This window comes from Brachionichthys hirsutus, chromosome 1 (assembly GCF_040956055.1).
Source record: "Brachionichthys hirsutus isolate HB-005 chromosome 1, CSIRO-AGI_Bhir_v1, whole genome shotgun sequence".
In the NCBI taxonomy this organism is placed as follows: domain Eukaryota; kingdom Metazoa; phylum Chordata; class Actinopteri; order Lophiiformes; family Brachionichthyidae; genus Brachionichthys; species Brachionichthys hirsutus.
In genome coordinates, this window is record NC_090897.1 from 16018963 (window position 1) to 16036210 (window position 17248).

At 46.4% G+C, this 17248-nt stretch overlaps 1 protein-coding gene across 1 annotated transcript in view; it reads right to left on the minus strand.

The window, feature by feature from the left end:
• Positions 1 to 518: 518 nt before the first annotated feature.
• LOC137917576 (anoctamin-9-like) overlaps positions 519 to 17248 on the minus strand; it is an 18156-nt gene continuing 1426 nt past the window's right edge. The window contains exons 2-24 of the mRNA XM_068760299.1: positions 16593 to 16658; positions 16067 to 16189; positions 15840 to 15979; positions 15699 to 15748; positions 14479 to 14537; positions 14220 to 14299; positions 13989 to 14123; positions 13377 to 13470; positions 12161 to 12221; positions 12006 to 12088; positions 10249 to 10353; positions 9478 to 9642; positions 7083 to 7119; positions 6825 to 6936; positions 6315 to 6369; positions 6142 to 6239; positions 5838 to 6034; positions 5267 to 5419; positions 2659 to 2803; positions 2457 to 2579; positions 2250 to 2343; positions 2054 to 2166; positions 519 to 1207 (exon numbers count right to left, since the gene is read on the minus strand). Of these exons, the coding sequence (XP_068616400.1) occupies positions 1174 to 1207; positions 2054 to 2166; positions 2250 to 2343; positions 2457 to 2579; positions 2659 to 2803; positions 5267 to 5419; positions 5838 to 6034; positions 6142 to 6239; positions 6315 to 6369; positions 6825 to 6936; positions 7083 to 7119; positions 9478 to 9642; positions 10249 to 10353; positions 12006 to 12088; positions 12161 to 12221; positions 13377 to 13470; positions 13989 to 14123; positions 14220 to 14299; positions 14479 to 14537; positions 15699 to 15748; positions 15840 to 15979; positions 16067 to 16189; positions 16593 to 16658 (2322 nt within the window). The 3' untranslated portion in view covers positions 519 to 1173. The remainder of the gene's footprint in view (positions 1208 to 2053; positions 2167 to 2249; positions 2344 to 2456; positions 2580 to 2658; positions 2804 to 5266; positions 5420 to 5837; positions 6035 to 6141; positions 6240 to 6314; positions 6370 to 6824; positions 6937 to 7082; positions 7120 to 9477; positions 9643 to 10248; positions 10354 to 12005; positions 12089 to 12160; positions 12222 to 13376; positions 13471 to 13988; positions 14124 to 14219; positions 14300 to 14478; positions 14538 to 15698; positions 15749 to 15839; positions 15980 to 16066; positions 16190 to 16592; positions 16659 to 17248) is intronic.

Here is a 17248-nt window from a genome sequence, read left to right on the forward strand (position 1 = left end):
CATTCCACCTGCTTCCACACGGACCCATCTCTTCCAGAATAAGTCAGCGAGGCATTCCACCTGCTTCCACGCTGACCCATCTCTTCCAGAATAAATCAGCGAGGCATTCCACCTTCTTCCACACGGACCCATCTCTTCCAGAATAAGTCAGCGAGGCGTTGCACCTGCTTTCATGCCGATCCTGTCGTAAAAACTCCTTGCTGAAATGATGGTTTCCCTCGTAAAAGGAGAAGATGGGTCATCATTGGGTGATCGGTCTGTCATTTAGAATAGCTTCCGCCTCACACAATACTGCAGTTAGCCCTTCATCATCATCATCATCATCATCATCATCATCATCCAGAGTCTGCTGGCGTAGCAGCTCTTCCTTATTATTCCTCATTTCGGGAGCCAAGGCGAGACTTCAGTCCTGCAGTAGAGGTTTAATGTGCAGAGCTGTCGGTGCATCTTTAGTCCAGGACTGGATTTAAATGGACCTTTAACTCTAGCAATGAAATAAATATCTAGAAGACACACACTTTACTTTCATTCAGTAGTTTAATTTGATTTTTAGGAAAAACTTCTTTTTTTTTTTATAACGTCATATACATGAAATCACAGCTGAATACTAACTGGAGAAAACATTCAGGAGCGTAGAGGTAAAAAAAAAAAAAAAAAGAGGATGACATCATCGTTTTATAAAATGTGTGTGTGATACCTTTGCCACAAATAAAAGAAGAAAAAAATGAACTCGAATATACAATTAACTTTATTTGTTTTTGTCTGAGAGACAATCTATTGAAAGACAGGCTTCCACTCCCTGAAGCTTCACAGGAAGGAAACCGATGTTCTAACCTGACGTCTAGAGAACACGATGCAGGAATGTGTGTTTCCATTATGACCAGTAAAACATCCAGGGACTCGACCAAACACAAACACGCCTCAGTCAAGCCCACTGCGAGAAGTTTCAAACCACCTCCCGACTCTTTCTACTCCTGCGTGCACGTAATACTGAACTGATCAAGATCCTCACACTAAATATCAAGTGAGATATTAGCAGGCTTCAATGGCTGGCCAAGAAAATCACACAAAATATAGAGCTTTTATAATTAACAGCGTTTCAATGGGAAATCTAGAAATAAACACGGCACTCGTTCAGAAACAGGAAGTGTTCATCAGGACAGAGACAGGAAGTCAGACTTCTGTAGATTTGCTGCGTTTCTTTTCACTGCAACAAATAAACACAGAATTAGACAGTAGCGTGAAACACACACACATTTATCTGTGTGTGTGTGTGTGTACAGGTGGTCCTCACTTAACAACGAACTCGCTTAGCGACAGCTCAGAGTTACAACGGGCTCTCCGCAATTTAAAAGTGTGCGTTTAGCAACACGGAATCGCTGCTAGCAGCGGAACGCTCTGGCTGCGAGTTCGTACATACGGTTACGTACGCCGTCAGAGGAACACGAGTCACAGATCGGGGAGGGGGCCAGACTTCACAGAACGGGGAGGGGGCAACACCTGACAGGTATTCGCCTAAGAAAGCCAAAACCTCACTTTTACCTGCTAGAATATTTAGATTTGAGGCTTGTGAACATTTTCATTTTGACCGAGAGCATTGTAACTGTCCAATAATAAAATTATTCCTCAAAAGAGTCTATATTATATATATATATTATATATATTATGTATGGCATGCCGTTCAGGAACTTATTATATATATATATCAAAAGTGAGGTCTGAGAATATGGACCAAACTCTGGAATATATATTTTGATATATATATTCGGAAATTTCCATATATATATTCACTTATTTTATATATATAAAAAGTGAGGTGAATATGGACCAAACTCCAATATATGAAAAGCTGATATATATATATATATCGGTGTTTGAAATATATATATCAGCGTATATATATTGAAGTTTGGTCCATATCATATTCTCAAACTTCACTTTTTATATATATATAATAATTTCCTGAACCGCATGCCATGATAATGTTAAATTTGAGAATATGGAATGAACATAGTATATATTTATATATATATAAATATATACAACTACTTACCGCAGCTCCTCCTTCAGGCGATCCAGTTTGTCGTGCAAGCGATCATTCTTTACGTGAATGGGGTTGTTGGGGACGAACCAGGCTGCTACGAACTTACACACGACCACAACATGCTGAAGAAGCACAAAGGAACCGTCAGACTCTGAGAACGGGCTCCTTCAAAACGAAAGAAGCGCAGAACTTCTGAAGTACAAACCTCAAACAGGATGACAAACGCAAAGCGCACAGCCAGAACCAGCCAGAACTGATAGGTCAAGGAGTAGTCCTCATTGCTCCTGTAATCTCTATAGCTGCACGCACACGCACACGCACACGCACACACACACGCACACGCACACACGCACACCCCATTGGCTCTTGTGCTGTACTTTGGCAGAGCAGAACAACAGAATGCTCTTCTCACCTGCACTGCGTGACATTTAAGCCGTTAGTTGTGACCATCTGACGTGGAAAAAAGTCTTTTCGCACGGCTGGAAGTGTGACCGAGGCCACGGTCAAGGAGTTATTAATGTAGCCCTGCATGCAGCTGCAACAGCGACACAAAGCGCGTTAGACACGTCGTTTGCAGCACCAGGTATCTGGGTAGCAGTGAAAACACGACTGACTGCATGTGCGTGGTTCCGTTAGCACAGGGGCCGTAATGGTAACGATAGACGAGGCGTGGGATGAAGTCTGACGAGACGCCGATGACCAGACCGTTGGCGATCACTGCCAACACACCAACGGCTTCCAGCACCTTCGTCCACACACCTGCAGACACGAGAAGAACAGCCCAGCCCGTCATCTCTGCTACGGCGTCGAAGCAACAGGACAAACTGCTACAAGACATCTCCCCGGATGGAGGGGGAACCCCAAACACACCGAGCACGGACATGGACACAGTCCCAGCCGTTGTCCCGATCGCTTTATTGAGACCAGTACTTGTGTTTATTGAATGTTTCAGTGTGAATGTTTCAGTGTGAACGTTTCAGCTGTGCTTTCTGTGCCGGTTTCATGTGGAGTTTGGTATTTTATTGCGAGACCCTCATCGTCCCAACAGCGGACTCTTTCAGCGACTGCGCTCTGGCCGGCGCCTCAGAATGACCAGTACTGAAACAGACACACTCAGGAAGAGCTTCTTTCCTGAAGCCGAAAGGTCCTTGAGCTCTGCCATGCACAAAAACCATTGGACATTCACTGAATGGGTATACATTTGTCTCGCCCACCCGGGCGGTACGGTGTCTGCTTCAAGCTCGGGTCCTCGACTGCCCCTGTGTGAATGGGTGAATGTGAGGCCATGGGTACCATGAAGGTGCACTAAGCGCTATATAACTGCAGTCCATTTACCATCTATCACTACCGCTGTTTATCCACCACGACTATTTCAGGCTGGTTGGTCACCAGTTTGTCCATCTGGATCTTGACTCGATTGCTCTCGACCACCTTTGGAGGTGTCCTCCATCTTGGCTCCGGGGTCGGTAGCTTGCATCTCTTCCATTGCCCGGGGTATTATGCCGGGGGGGTATCTGATTACAGGTAGGGCATAGCTGTTAATGACCTGGATCTTATTCTTGCCATTCAGCTGACTCTTGAGAACCCGTCTCACCCTCTGTAGGCGTTTGGCTGTGGCCGACCTCCTAGCTGCCTCCTCATGGTTATCATTTGCCTGTGGGATCCTCAGGTGTTTGTAGCGGTCCTACACATATGTCCTTCAGGTAGGTCAACCCAGTCAGCTGTGATCATCTTCTCTTCTAGATACTATTCGCCTACACGTATCAAGTGTATATCCTAGTGAGCTGTATCAGGGAGTTGATGTATCGCTTGTTCTTGGCATACAGCTTGATGTCACCCAGGTGGCTGATAGTCGTTCCACTTCAGAACCGGTACTCTGAACCACTCTGGGTGATGATCTGGCTGAGGGGTTTTAGGCCTATGCAGAACAGCAGGGGGGATAGAGCATCTCCTGGGTAGATGATGCTCACCTGTGCAACAGTCTTTGACTTAGGGTTCAATTCAATTCAGTTTTATTTCTTTAGCGCCAGATCACAACATAAAGTCATCTCAAGGCACTTTACAGGATTAGCAGGGAAACACAGAACCCAACTTGACCCACAAGAGCAAGCACTCTGGCAAAGGAGGCAAGGAAAAACTTCCCTTTAACAGGCAGAAACCTTGGACAGAACCTAGGCTCATGGTGGACGGTTGTCTTCTAGGGTTGTCTTCCATAGCCTCATTGAGTTCTGGAGGAAGGTTCTTAGCGTCCTGCTGATCTACAGTTTCAGGCATTCAGTATCCGTGCATGTGGCACTGAGTCACTTGTAGTCGATCCAGGCGGTTCACAGGCTGGTGCACCTGGCCTTGCGGTCTCTGGGTACTGCCCTGTCCTCCAGTAGCTGGTGCTTGGCTCCCCCCCGATATTATTGCTACTCCCTTTCTGTGCCCTGCTCATGCATTGATCCATGTGGCTGCTCATTTTGGCTGCTATGATGCCTGATAGGAGCTTCCATGTGGTGCTGAGGCAGGTTATAGGCAGGTAGTTTGATGGTATTGTTCCCTCGTAGGGGTCCTTCGTGATTAAATTTGCGGACGACACCACCCTCATCAGGCTCATCTCAGGCGGTGATGAGACGGTGATGAGTCTGCCTGTAGGGGGGAGGTGGACCGGCTGGTTACCCTCGCCGAAGAGGAGGCGAGGGTATTGCAATTGGGTGCGTTTGTATGTTTGTCTGTTTGTCTGTCTGTTTGTTTGTCTGTCCGAGCGCATAACGCAAAAACTAGTAACCCAATCGATTTGAAATTTTTACACAAGCAAGGTTCTGTCCGTGGCTCGGTCCTCCCCGAGAATGGCGTTGATCTGGATCTGGATCCAGATTCTAGAATTATTTTTACATCTGGAATTGTGCCTGTGCTGTAAACTGCCACTTTAAGAGGGAGGGACACGAATGGCATGATGGGAAAAAGAGTCCAGAAGGAGTCTTGTAGTACGTTCCGGAGCAGCAAGCTAGAGCAGGTTTGGCCCCTCTGATCCGGAAGCCCTGTTTACTGTCTCACAAGGTCGAAGAGTCTATTGGAGGCGGGGTCTGCAATCTCTGATTGTCTTTCTGGTTTCTTGGTGTAGCAGCAAGAACCTGGAGCTGAGCAGCCAGAAGACAGTGGAGATGATCGTGGACTTCAGGAAAGTCACGCCCCCCCCCCCCCCCCCCTGGTTTACCCATATAAACAGACAGAACTCACCGATGTCGTTGGTCTTCCTGGGAACCAGCCTTCGTTCCAGTTGGACCATTTTGATGGCATCCAGACGAATCTCAAAGATATTGTTGATGAGAGCCAATAGCGGGGCAAGGGGGAAGGCTGCCACGAATATGGTGGTGAAACTGAACTGGATCACTGGACAGGATGGACAGCAGGTTAGTAGCTACCCTTCTGTACACGATATTCTTCTGGTGGAAAAAAGACACGTAAATATAAAAGGCATTGAGGGCTTTATTGCCTTCACAGCTAAGGAAGCTAAAATCATCTTAAAGCTAAGATGATTGAACTATAATGAATATAGAAATTAAAATATGGATTGGATATACAAATAAATAAGACACCGACTGGGTAGACGTGATTGGATTTAATGAGCATTTGTTACAGAAAGAATCAGAACAGGAGGTCCGGGTACTTGTAGTAATAATATAACGACCTCCTGCACAGTCTGCAGCCCGACACTCAATTTAGGCTTGATGAAGAATATCAGCAAATCCTCCATCAGCCTTGTGGGTTGGCTTTTAATGGGTCAGACTCAGAGTGAAACTGGACCTACCCATCTCCAAGAACTCGTTGAACAGGCTGAAGGCGTCGGTGTCGGCCAGGTGGTAGTTGCGCATCCAGTCCCGAAGTTTGCAGATGTCACATTGTTCAAAATCTCCCTTTTCGTCGCGGCAGGCCTTTCTGTAGCAGTAGCCGCACTTCCTCTGCAGCTTCTTTGCTGTTTTCCTGCTGAAGCATCGCTTCAACCACCTGGAAAGCACGTCATCTTCACACGAGAGCATCGTCTGCTTGCAAATGAATTCCCCACGAGCGAATTGGATATCATGGCATCGCTGCAGGGTGAAAGCCACACTCACGGTATGGTGAACTCTGAGATGTTGTTGAGCGTCTGCTTCAGCAGCATGATGACAGCCATCTGGATGAAGAGGTCGGTCAAACAGCCGCTGGGATGGCACTGCAAGACACACACAGGACGAATGGGCGCTCCTGTGGAATCACGTCTGACAAAATCCTCAGGAACGGTCCTCACCTCCTCTAACCTCCATCCAGCAATACGCACATAGTCCCCTGGGTGGCCATTTATCCTGTGGGAAAAACACAGTCAGCTGCACACCAGCATTTTACCGTCCAGGAACTGAATCGTTGGAAAGTCCCCTCATGGGTTTAGAAAGGTCTGGATCCTGGTCCGGTCTGGATCCTGGTCCGGTGCATTTGTCGGATTTCTTTATTATTCTGTACACTTTCTAGCCTTTGGCTTTTTTGGTCATGACCTTTTAATTTCCCCCAAAGTACAAATATAGTACATATATATATATGTGACGTTGTGATATTTGTGTGTGTGTGCACACAAATATCACAACGTCATACACTGTATACTTTAACACATACTATTACATTTCCAAAAGCCCATTGTAACGAGCCATCATTTAACGAGTATGTCGTTAAGTGAGGAATATAGATAGAACACAGAATAGACATACAGAGTACACAAACACAGTATTCCAGTTGGATACAGGAAGAGTGTCAGACATGACGCTACCTTCCCAGGAAGAAGGCCACATAGAAGAGGGAGGAGAAGAGCGTGAAGAACTGGAAGGTGAACATCTTGACAGTGAAGCTCCTCTCTGTAGCAGCAAACGAGTTGGTCTTCTCTGAAGGCACACACACACCCCCCCCCCCCCCCCCCCACACACACACACACACGAAGGCACGCACACACACACACACACACAGTGTTGCGTCGCTGTTCTCTCTCTCTGCAGGACACAGTGAATGAACTACCCCCCTTTGTTCTCACCTATGTGACACAGCTTGAGGGAGACCCATCTGTTGACCTGCAGGTGGTGTGTGTGTGTGTGTAGGGGGGGGGGGGGGGGGACAGCATGAACAGTGATGTCACTGGTAGCAAACAGAAATTGTTCACATCACACACAAGCAGCTTAATGGATCCACACAAGCCATCTATTTGACGTTTTGGTGCTCAGAGGTCGTGACCTCCAGCCCGTCTCTCATGTCTCCAGAACATCTTGTGACATTTGGCACAAAGTTCCACTTTGACTCAAAGATGAATGGATTAGGATGGTCAAAGGACAGGGTGATTGTAACCCGATAAAACTGGCTTCTCGCCATGAATCAATCGTTTCCACGTGAACACTTTAGAGCAGCGGCCCTTTTTCCTGCCACGGACCGGTTTCATGCCCGTCAAGATGTTCGCGGACTCGGGGGGGGGGGGGGGGGGGGTAGTAATTAAATAAGAAAGAGGAATCTAATCTTACCAATAAACTTTATATTATGCACTTGCAATAAGTATTACACCAATATCTACTCACAATTAGTTGTAGTCTCAATAATTACTTCTGTCCTTCAGGTTCACGTTTTTTCTTTCATAAATTCCACATTCTTGTCTTTTAATTCAGGGTTCTTGGTCTCTATGTGCCGAAGCAGTTTTGAACCCTTCATTGCCTCGTTAATGAAGCCAGGCAGCTGTAGATAAACCGTGTTTTAAGTCTGACTCCTGGTTTGTCTGTTCAGAGGTTTTATTTTCTTGGAGGTCGTCGACTCCTCTCCTTCCTCCTCAGTTGGACTTTCCCTCTTAGCAAAGAAGCTCCACAAAGACATTTGTTTGCTTATTTAAAATTATTTTTCACTAGTTATTTCTTTTAGTAATGTATCACGTGACCAAGAAAATTCACAGGCGAACGTTACTTTGGAGAAAATCCGGTCGTTTTTCAAAATAAAACGCTAATAATATTAGACGCTAATAATCGATACAACGGAAATTGCATAAATGAGTTATTCTTTCTGTGCGGCCCGGTAACAAATGCCTCACGGACCGGTACCGCTGCCTTATAGGACACATGGTTATCTAAAAGGTCAAACTTTAAACACACATATGGCCATTAATGAATCCCATATCTCAGATTAACACAGCTACTTTAGATGGCTCTGCCGGGCTGCAGATCTGTGTAACATGAAATCCAGCTTCTTGCTACGTCATGCAGGTGAACAAATAGCATTGATAACACCTGTTTGTTTCTCTAGAGTCTAGATGATGAAAGATTAGTCCACTAAAACCTCAGTGGTTTTGTAGATAGCGATCTTAATGATCAGTTCCCTCTAAACTAAATAAAGGCAGCATGTAGCGGAATTAATTAACTGAAGTCGTCCATGTTGGTTTGCATAATTTCTTGTGGAAATCTTTTACTCCGGAGGCCATTCCTGACGCAACTCTCTGCATTTATCCGGGCTTGAGACCGGCACAAGGGAGAACCTGCCAATACTACGTTAGCTCCTGCTAACCGCTCTACTGGTACCACCATGAGATGCTGAGGTTCTCCTTGGGAGTGACCAGGTTGGACAGGATTAGAAATGAGACAATAAGAGGGACAGTGAAGGTTAGACGTTTTGGAGACAAGGTCAGAGAGACCAGACTTTGATGGTTTGGACATGTCCAGAGGAGAGACAGGGACTGTGTGGTGCGATGGTTGCGCAGTGGTTGAGAGGGTCGTCCTATGATCGAGAGGTTGGCGGTCCGATCCCCATCCCCACATGTTACATGTGTACACTGTCGTTGTGTCCTTAGGCAAGACACTTCACCCACATTGCCTGGGCGCCTGCGCACGCGGCGACCAGCAGCAGACTACAGTTAGAAAGTGTAACTGCTGTAAACCAAATTGCCCTCCGAGGGACAAATCAATAAAAAGTATTTAGTATTTATATCGGTAGAAGGATGCTGAGGATGCCAGGGAACAGGGCTAGAGGACGACCCAGGAGAAGATACATGGACGTAGTGAGGGAGGACACGAGAGTGGCTGGTGTTGTCCGTAGTGTGTGTGTGTGTGTGTCAGTGGCAGGTGTCATTTCTAGCAGCAACATTTATAACACGCTAGAAGCTCAGGCAGCTAATAGGCTACATCTGGCTGGACTGGTTCACATCATGAGGCAGAAGATGTTTGACACATGCCAATATTTTGGAGAAATAAAAAGTGTGTGTGAATGGTTGTTTGTGCGTGCTGGCGACGCATTCCGGGTGTACCCCAGCTCTCGTTTCAAAATTTGAAATGTCGTCTCTGTGCAATTTTCAATGATTTAGAAAAAGATGACAGCAACCGCGTGGAGGCGGGAGCATTCCCTCACGGGTCGGAATAACTGCCTTCCTGCCACCGCCGTGTGAATGCAGCGTGGAGACCTACCCGGGTCATGATCTGAATGGTGAAGTAGTGCAGCACAGCTCCGAGCATCACAGCCACGGTGTTGGCATGATCCCTGATGAAGTCCCAGTCTCCTCCAGACAGCAAGGGGGCAGCGACCACTCGAAACACCACCAGGGCGTGAGCGAGACCGATGATCAGCATCAGCTGGAACACAGCAGCAGCCGATCGTTGGAAGGGTGTCTTCTCCAGCCACTGATATTTCCTTATCGTCCGTGACGTGCAGCCACAGTCTGATCTGAAACGTTTCTAGTCGGGAATGTTTGCAGTAAAACGGCCGGCGATAAACCTCGGCAGACCCCCCCGAAGGCGTGTCCCTGCTGCTGCGCAACGTTTCTACCGACACGAGAATAGAACGATCCACATTAAGACATCTCCCGTTATCGGCAGCTTTTGACACGTCTCCCCCTGTAGGCGATGGTGAGAGCGTGTCTAGTGCCCATGGCTCTGTTGGGGGATGTAGGGCTATGGGCAGAACCCCCCCCCCCACACACACACACAACCAGTTGATATAAAAGTAATATGCAGCTTGATTCCTAAGTGAAAAAGATGAGTTTTAAGTTAAACTTCTCGAGAGTCTGGGCAGATCTAATATTTAAGGGTAACCTGTTCCATAAGTTAGGGGTAGCCAAAGTTCAGTTCCCTCTAGCTGTGAGCCTGGACTTTAGGACACCTAACAGCAACCCACCCGACAACCTCAACGTTCGGGCTGGGCTATTGACATGGATTTATTTGTGTGTGCCTTTGTCTTACCATAAGTGTTACCAAAATGAGGACAAGAGTGCTGCGTAGGTAGGAGTGTCTGAACTGTTGGGGTACACAGTTTTTATCATTGACTATTTCCAGAATCAGCTCCTCCTGTGAACACAGACACAGAGTCAACAGTTTTTATGAAGAATTGTCCCGGCATCAAATACTCGAACGACCACGACCTGTAAGCAGACTATTTCCTTCAGAAAGGTAACTTCTCAGAAATAAAGAGTTGTTATCCTTTGGTTTTTGATATATTGACATCTGTAGTCATGAAGTCTTTTGAGCGCCTGGTTCTCCACCACCTGAAGACCCTCACCGCGCCCCTCCTGGACCCGCTGCAGTTTGTCTACCGAGCCAACAGGTCAGTAGACGACACAGTCAATCTGGCCCTCCACTTCATCCTGCAGCATCTGGACTCCCCAGGAACCTACGCCAGGATCCTGTTTGTGGACTTCAGCTCAGCTTTCAACACCATCCTCCCGGGACTGCTCCAGGACAAGCTGCTCCAGCTCGACGTGCCCGGCTCCATCTGCTGGTGGATCACAGACTTCCTGACGGAGCGGAGGCAGCATGTGCGGCTGGGGTCTACGGTCTCGGACACCCTGACTATCAGCACCGGATCCCCCCAGGGCTGTGTACTTTCACCCTGGCTCTTCTCCCTGTACACCAACTGCTGCACCTCCAGCCATCAGTCCGTCAAACTGATTAAGTCCGTCCTCACCTCCTCCATCTCTGTGTGGTACGCTGGCGCCACCACCAGGGACAGACACAGACTGCAGCGCATTGTACGTGCTGCAGAGAAGGTGATCGGCTGCAAGCTGCCATCGCTCCAGGACCTGTATGTCTCCAGGACTCGGAGGCGTGCAGGTCGGATCACAGCCGACCCTTCCCACCCTGGACACGGACTCTTTGACCCTCTCCCCTCGGGCAGGAGGCTACGGTCCATCCGGACCAGAACCTCCCGCCACAAGAACAGCTTCTTCCCCTCGGCTGTAAGACTCATGAACACTTAATAATTCTGTCCCGGACTCCTGAACATTTTATAACCGGTTCCTGCCACTTGCACTGTTCTACTTGCGCTTGTATTTAACAGTGAACTTGTGCCCTTAAATACATTTATGGAAATTACATTTAAGTACGCTTAAAGACACTAATTTTAAGGGACAGATTATAAAAGACATGCATGAGTTCCTTGATATAAATTATAATGGTGAATAGAGGAGCCAAATGAAATTAACAGAATGTGTTTCCTGCATTGTTCGCTGTGTGGCGCAGTCACCTTAACGGATATAAGGCGGAGCCAATCAGGTGGCGCACAGGTGTTGACCCGGAAGGCGGAGTGTGTAAAGGCTCTCGTGTTTTGTTGATTTTAAGTTCGGACTTTTATTACTCCTTTAAATGGCTCCTGGATTCTCTTTTTTGGACACGGAGGAGCAATAAGGAAACATCGGAGGAGCGCGGCGGACCTGGCTCAAATAATAGAGAATCCCTTTTGAAATGAAAGCGGTTTGCTTGTTTTGGATGTGTACCACAGGAATGCAGAGAGAAGAATAAATGTTTACTCAGCATATTATTGCAATTAAAAAAAAACATGTTGCCAAGAAATGGCAATCACAAGCCACTCCCACCCTAGCAGCGTGGAGGGATAGAACTTCGGGCTCATCCTCCACAGCTACTTGGTGCCGTGTCTTGTCTCAAGGGACTACAGCCTGTGTTAAAATAGGCCATTGAAGATGAATGAGTGATGAACACCGTACCTCCTCTTCACACCAGTCGTAGACCTTCCACTTAGAAACGTGTCTGGCTTTGGTTCTCTTCCACAGTTCCAGGAACAGAGTGGCTGCAGACAGACCCAGTTCGAGTTCAGATTTCAGACGTCACACTGCACCACAGCATCAGGTAAGACACTCACCCCATATCGCCATGAACATAGCGAAAGCCACAGTGCCCTCATTGTCAAAAAGATGGCTCATCTGTGGGTATAAAAAGCAAAACATGTAGCGCACCAGGAGGAAGATGATGAACCTGGTACCACAGGAGAAACACATCAATAGCAGAACCAACTTTCCATAAGATAATAACTGCTGGACGGATCTTGATAATAATAATTGGTCTAATTTAGATCCCATTAAATTCTGAGAGCGATCCGGACACAAAAACATCTGGATTTCCCCATTTACTTATAATGGAGGCTCAAAAAAATATAACATCTTGTAAAATCTGCATTCAATTCACTCACTAAAAATCAGTGATAAAGGGGTCCGATATGAACCATCATGAAACACGTCTTCTGGTTCTGATCCAGAATGAGATCAGGAACAAATATTACATTTTAACACTAAACCCATTTATGCATTCAAAAATCAGTTAAAAATACACATCAAAAATACACATGGGTGGTGTATAAAGATACCAAGAACAATCTAGAACCTTCTGGTGCTGATCCAGATCAGCATGTGGACGGTGTAGATCCAGTTAGGAGGGGAACGAGCTGCTTGGGGGAGGTCTGTGCTCTCTGAGCTAAAGTGTAAGAACACAAGGAACCAAACTGACCAGTACGGTGGCCGAGAAGGGCCAAAAGCACTTCGGAAAGAAAACGGCTTCAATCACAAAAACGATGCAAATTCACAAACTCAAACACTAAACGAGGTAAAAAAGAAAAAAACAGGAACGTGGTGCAAATGAAAAAACGTGCGTAACAGTGTAGCCGTAACAGTGTAACCGTTACACTGTAACCGTTACGGCTCAATGGAGAGACACAGAACACGTGAACCACGGGGTTTGAACCCACAGTGGGGAAGGAGTGTGAACTGTTGAGATTAAAACGCTCGTTTTCAGAGTACATTAAAAGCGCTCTTATCGCAGTCTTCCGATGTTCTGCTGCACATTACGTGTTGTGACAACAGGTAAGTTGTTATGACCTCCACTGTGTGTCTGCATCAAGAGGTAGAACAGTATTAATGTACTATGAAAACGAGTGTGAAAATGTTGGAAGCGCTGCTCTGAACCAGTAATTTGAGAGACAACATGTCTTTCTTGGACTCTCAGTGACGGATGAAGGCCTGAGTTCTGTCCACAGTCGGACGTGGAAAGAGGAACCGAGGAGAACCGAGGAGAACCGAGCTCACCTTAGCATAGGAGCAAGTGTCTGACAGCTCCCACACCGTACAGCGATTATCACACCGAGGACACATGATGATGCTGGACTGACACACTTCCTGTCTGGGGGGGGGGGGGGGGGGGGGGGGGGACACAGAGAGAAATATGAAGCAGCTCCCAATAAGAGCTCAGCGATTTAGCCGCCGCCGAGTCTGATTAAAACCTCAACGACAGGAAGAGCAAGCCTCTCATTCCCCCCCCCCCCCAAGCGCTTCAATGTTATACAGGACAAATGGGGGGGCACCTAAGGTGCCGTTTGATCATTAGCCGGAGGATTGTTTCAGGGAAACGCTGTAGACGACGCAATAAACCGCGATTGACAATGACTTTGATATTTGTTATTTATTGAAATAGAAAAAGCTTTTTTTTAAGAAGCTTCCGAACTGACAGACCATGAAAACAACAATCAGAATGAGAATCAGAAGTCGTTTATTGTCACTGAGGGTTCACAGACTAGGAATGTATCTCGGTGAAGTCGTGCTACATGTGACAGTGATGTACAGAACACTCAGCAGCATCAGGAGAGGATACACAGATGTGTATTAGCAGCGTTTCCTGTATTTGTTACTTCTGCTACTCACATGAGCGGGCTGGTGTTGAAAAAGGCCAGCCCGTATAAGAAGACTACAACCCCCAGAGCAGCCGCTGGAACCAGCAGCTTGGTGTACCAGCCCAGCCACAGGAAGTACAGAGCCACCTTCTCGCCGAAGTAGCACCTGCAGGGACACCCAAAGCCACAGGTGAGCTGCCCCGGGGGCGTGGCCTTACCTGTACAGTGAAGGTGAAATACAGACGGAGAGCTGAAGACTGGCCTGATGTCGTTGACTGGCTGGCCCGTGAACAGGCCCGTCCACCGAGCCCACTTCCTCTTCAGCTCCTTCTGCTGCTTCCTCTGAAGACCACACAGAAGAGAAGACGCTTAATGTCTCCTCCTCCTGCTCTGCCTTTCCATCGGCTCATATTTAGAGAGTAAATACAAATACACATTTGTGTCCGTCGATACCGAGACTCAGGTCCAAACCAACAGACGATGATGCAGCGGCGCGTTGGACAGCGAAGACGCTGGCTCACCTCGTGCAGACAGAAGATGGTTTCAAAAACATTCTTCGTCAGGAGTTCATTCAGGTTCTCTGCTTGGACACAAAGAAGGAAGGAAAGAGAGAAAGAGAGAAAGAAAGAAAGAAAGAAAGAAAGAAAGCTTTCAAAGGTATAGAACTTCGTCCATTTACTAAATGCAAAGTGAAGAAAGAAATAAAACTCTAAGTCCACAGCGCCGAGGCCAAAGGTCAGGGAGAGCCAGTGGATGAGAGGAGGCGAGTGATGATGATGATGATGATGCTCAGAGCGTATTATATGCTGTTGTGTTTATACTGTATATAAATACTGTATTACATGTGTTTTTTATTGTATTTGACTTGAGGTATATTAGTTGTGTATTCATGTTAGTCAGTTGTGTATTTGTTAGTAATTGTGTATAATGTATTTTTGTAGTGTTTTGAAAGTTGTGTATTTATGATAGTCATCGTGGATCTATGTTGATAAGTTGTATATTTATGTTATAATTGTCTTTGAATGTTATTTTTGCATTAATATGGAAATTGTCTTTGATATGTTGATGTATCTTAGTAGAGTATTTATATGTCGTAGTGTATTGATATGTTGTAGAGTATTTATATGGCGTAGTGTATTTATATGTTGTAGTGTATTTATGTGTCGTAGTGTATTTATGTGTCGTAGAGTATTTATATGTCGTAGAGTATGTATATGTTGTAGTGTATTTATGTGTCGTAGAGTATTTATATGTTGTACTGTATTTATGTGTCGTAGAGTATTTATGTGTCATAGTGTATTTATGTGTCATAGAGTATTTATGTGTCATAGTGTATTTATGTGTCATAGAGTATTTATGTGTCGTAGAGTATTTATGTGTCGCAGAGTATTTATGTGTCGTCGAGTATTTATGTGTCGTAGAGTATTTATGTGTCATAGTGTATTTATGTGTCGTAGAGTATTTATGTGTCGTAGAGTATTTATGTGTCGCAGAGTATTTATGTGTCGTCGAGTATTTATGTGTCGTAGAGTATTTATGTGTCGTAGAGTATTTATGTGTCGTAGAGTATTTATGTGTCGTCGAGTATTTATGTGTCGTAGAGACATAACTCCAGCTTGGGACAGACTCCAGCTTGGCCCGTGACCCGATAACGGAATAAGCGGTTGGAAAATGAATGAATGAATGAATGTTTTCCTGACTCCATTCTGGAGCCCCCCTACATGTGTCAAATCACACTCACCTCCTGTGTTGATGAACGTCTGCTTCAGAATGAAGTTAACAATTCGGATTCTGGAGAAACAGAAAGGAAGATTTTAAAATTGTTCCTGCAGTATCAGAGCGAACAGATTCATACCCCCCCCCCCGGGTATATGAGCGGTACCTGGTAGTCTGGCTGATGCTGCGCCTTACATCTCCGGACCAGTTACAGGAGTCAGAGACCTTGAGCAGGTACTTGTAGTCTTCAAACGTCTCACTTGGAGCACAGAGGCCGAAGAAGACCTTGTCGTCGTGAGCGATCCGCTAAACTCAGATCAGAGGAAAGGGGTTCCTTTGATGCGTTCCTTTGATGTGGGTCAAAGTGCAGGCCGGTCAGGGAAGCAGGCTTACCGTGACGGCGACGTGTTTCTTCTCTAGCTGCTGGAGGAAGGCTTTCTGTCTTTGGGCTTTCAGGTCCGTCTCATCGTCCACCTTGTGAGCCACCAGGATGTAGTCGAATGTCCTCCGGCGGTTCTGCCCGACAACATCGCCTCTCGTAAGACATTTATATCGCTCATCGCTGGAGCCCTGAACTGTCCCTCAGGTGAGTAGAATCTGTCCTGATTAAATGAGATGCTCTTCAGCAGTGGCTCGGGGGACAGCAGTTGTTGTTGTCCCCCCCCCCCCCCCGAGCAGAGGTTGCCGGTTCGAGCGTCCTGCCCCTACACGCTATATGTCAAAGCATCCTCAAGCAAGATCACGAACTCCCATTTGCTCTTGGGCACCATGTGACCCGCCCACTCACATGTCTCCACAGTGGACTGTGTCCATATGAAGCGTCTCCTTCATCAGGCTGGCTGATGAAGACTGTGTACATGTACAGGTACTTGGGTCATGTATTAAAGTTCACGTGGGAAATGAACACACAGATTCTTACCGATGAAGCAAGTAAAGACTCAGTGTTGCAACTCTCCTTCTGCATGTCCCACAACTCAATGTCCTCCTGTCACACGCACACACACACACACACACACACACACACACCCCCGCACACACACACAGACACACACACACACACACACACACACAGAAAGAGAGAGAGATGACGGGATAATAATTTCAGGTAACATTTAAATAAACACGTCTGTAGATTCAGTCATCCAACAAAATCACAAAGAACCAAAACAAAGAATCCGGCAGGAGTACAAGTATCTGGACCCCCCTTACAGGAGTACAAGAATCTGACCCTCCAACAGGAGTACAAGTATCTGGACCCTCTGACAGGAGTACAAGTATCTGTAACCCCCGTTACAGGAGTACAAGTATCTGGACCATCCGACAGGAATACAAGTATCTGGACCATCCAACAGGAGTACAAGTATCTTAAGTCTCCAACAGGAGTACAAGTATTTGGAGTCTCCACCAGTCATCCTTGTGTTACAAGCTGCACTGAACAACATTCCTCGTCGGCGGATCCTCATTGACAGTGGAAATAAACCGATTCAGATTCAGATTCAGATTCAGATTCAGATTCAGAACTGAAGCCTCTTTGATCTGGGATCCGGAGCAGCTTCGTCTTCCTGTGCCAGAAAC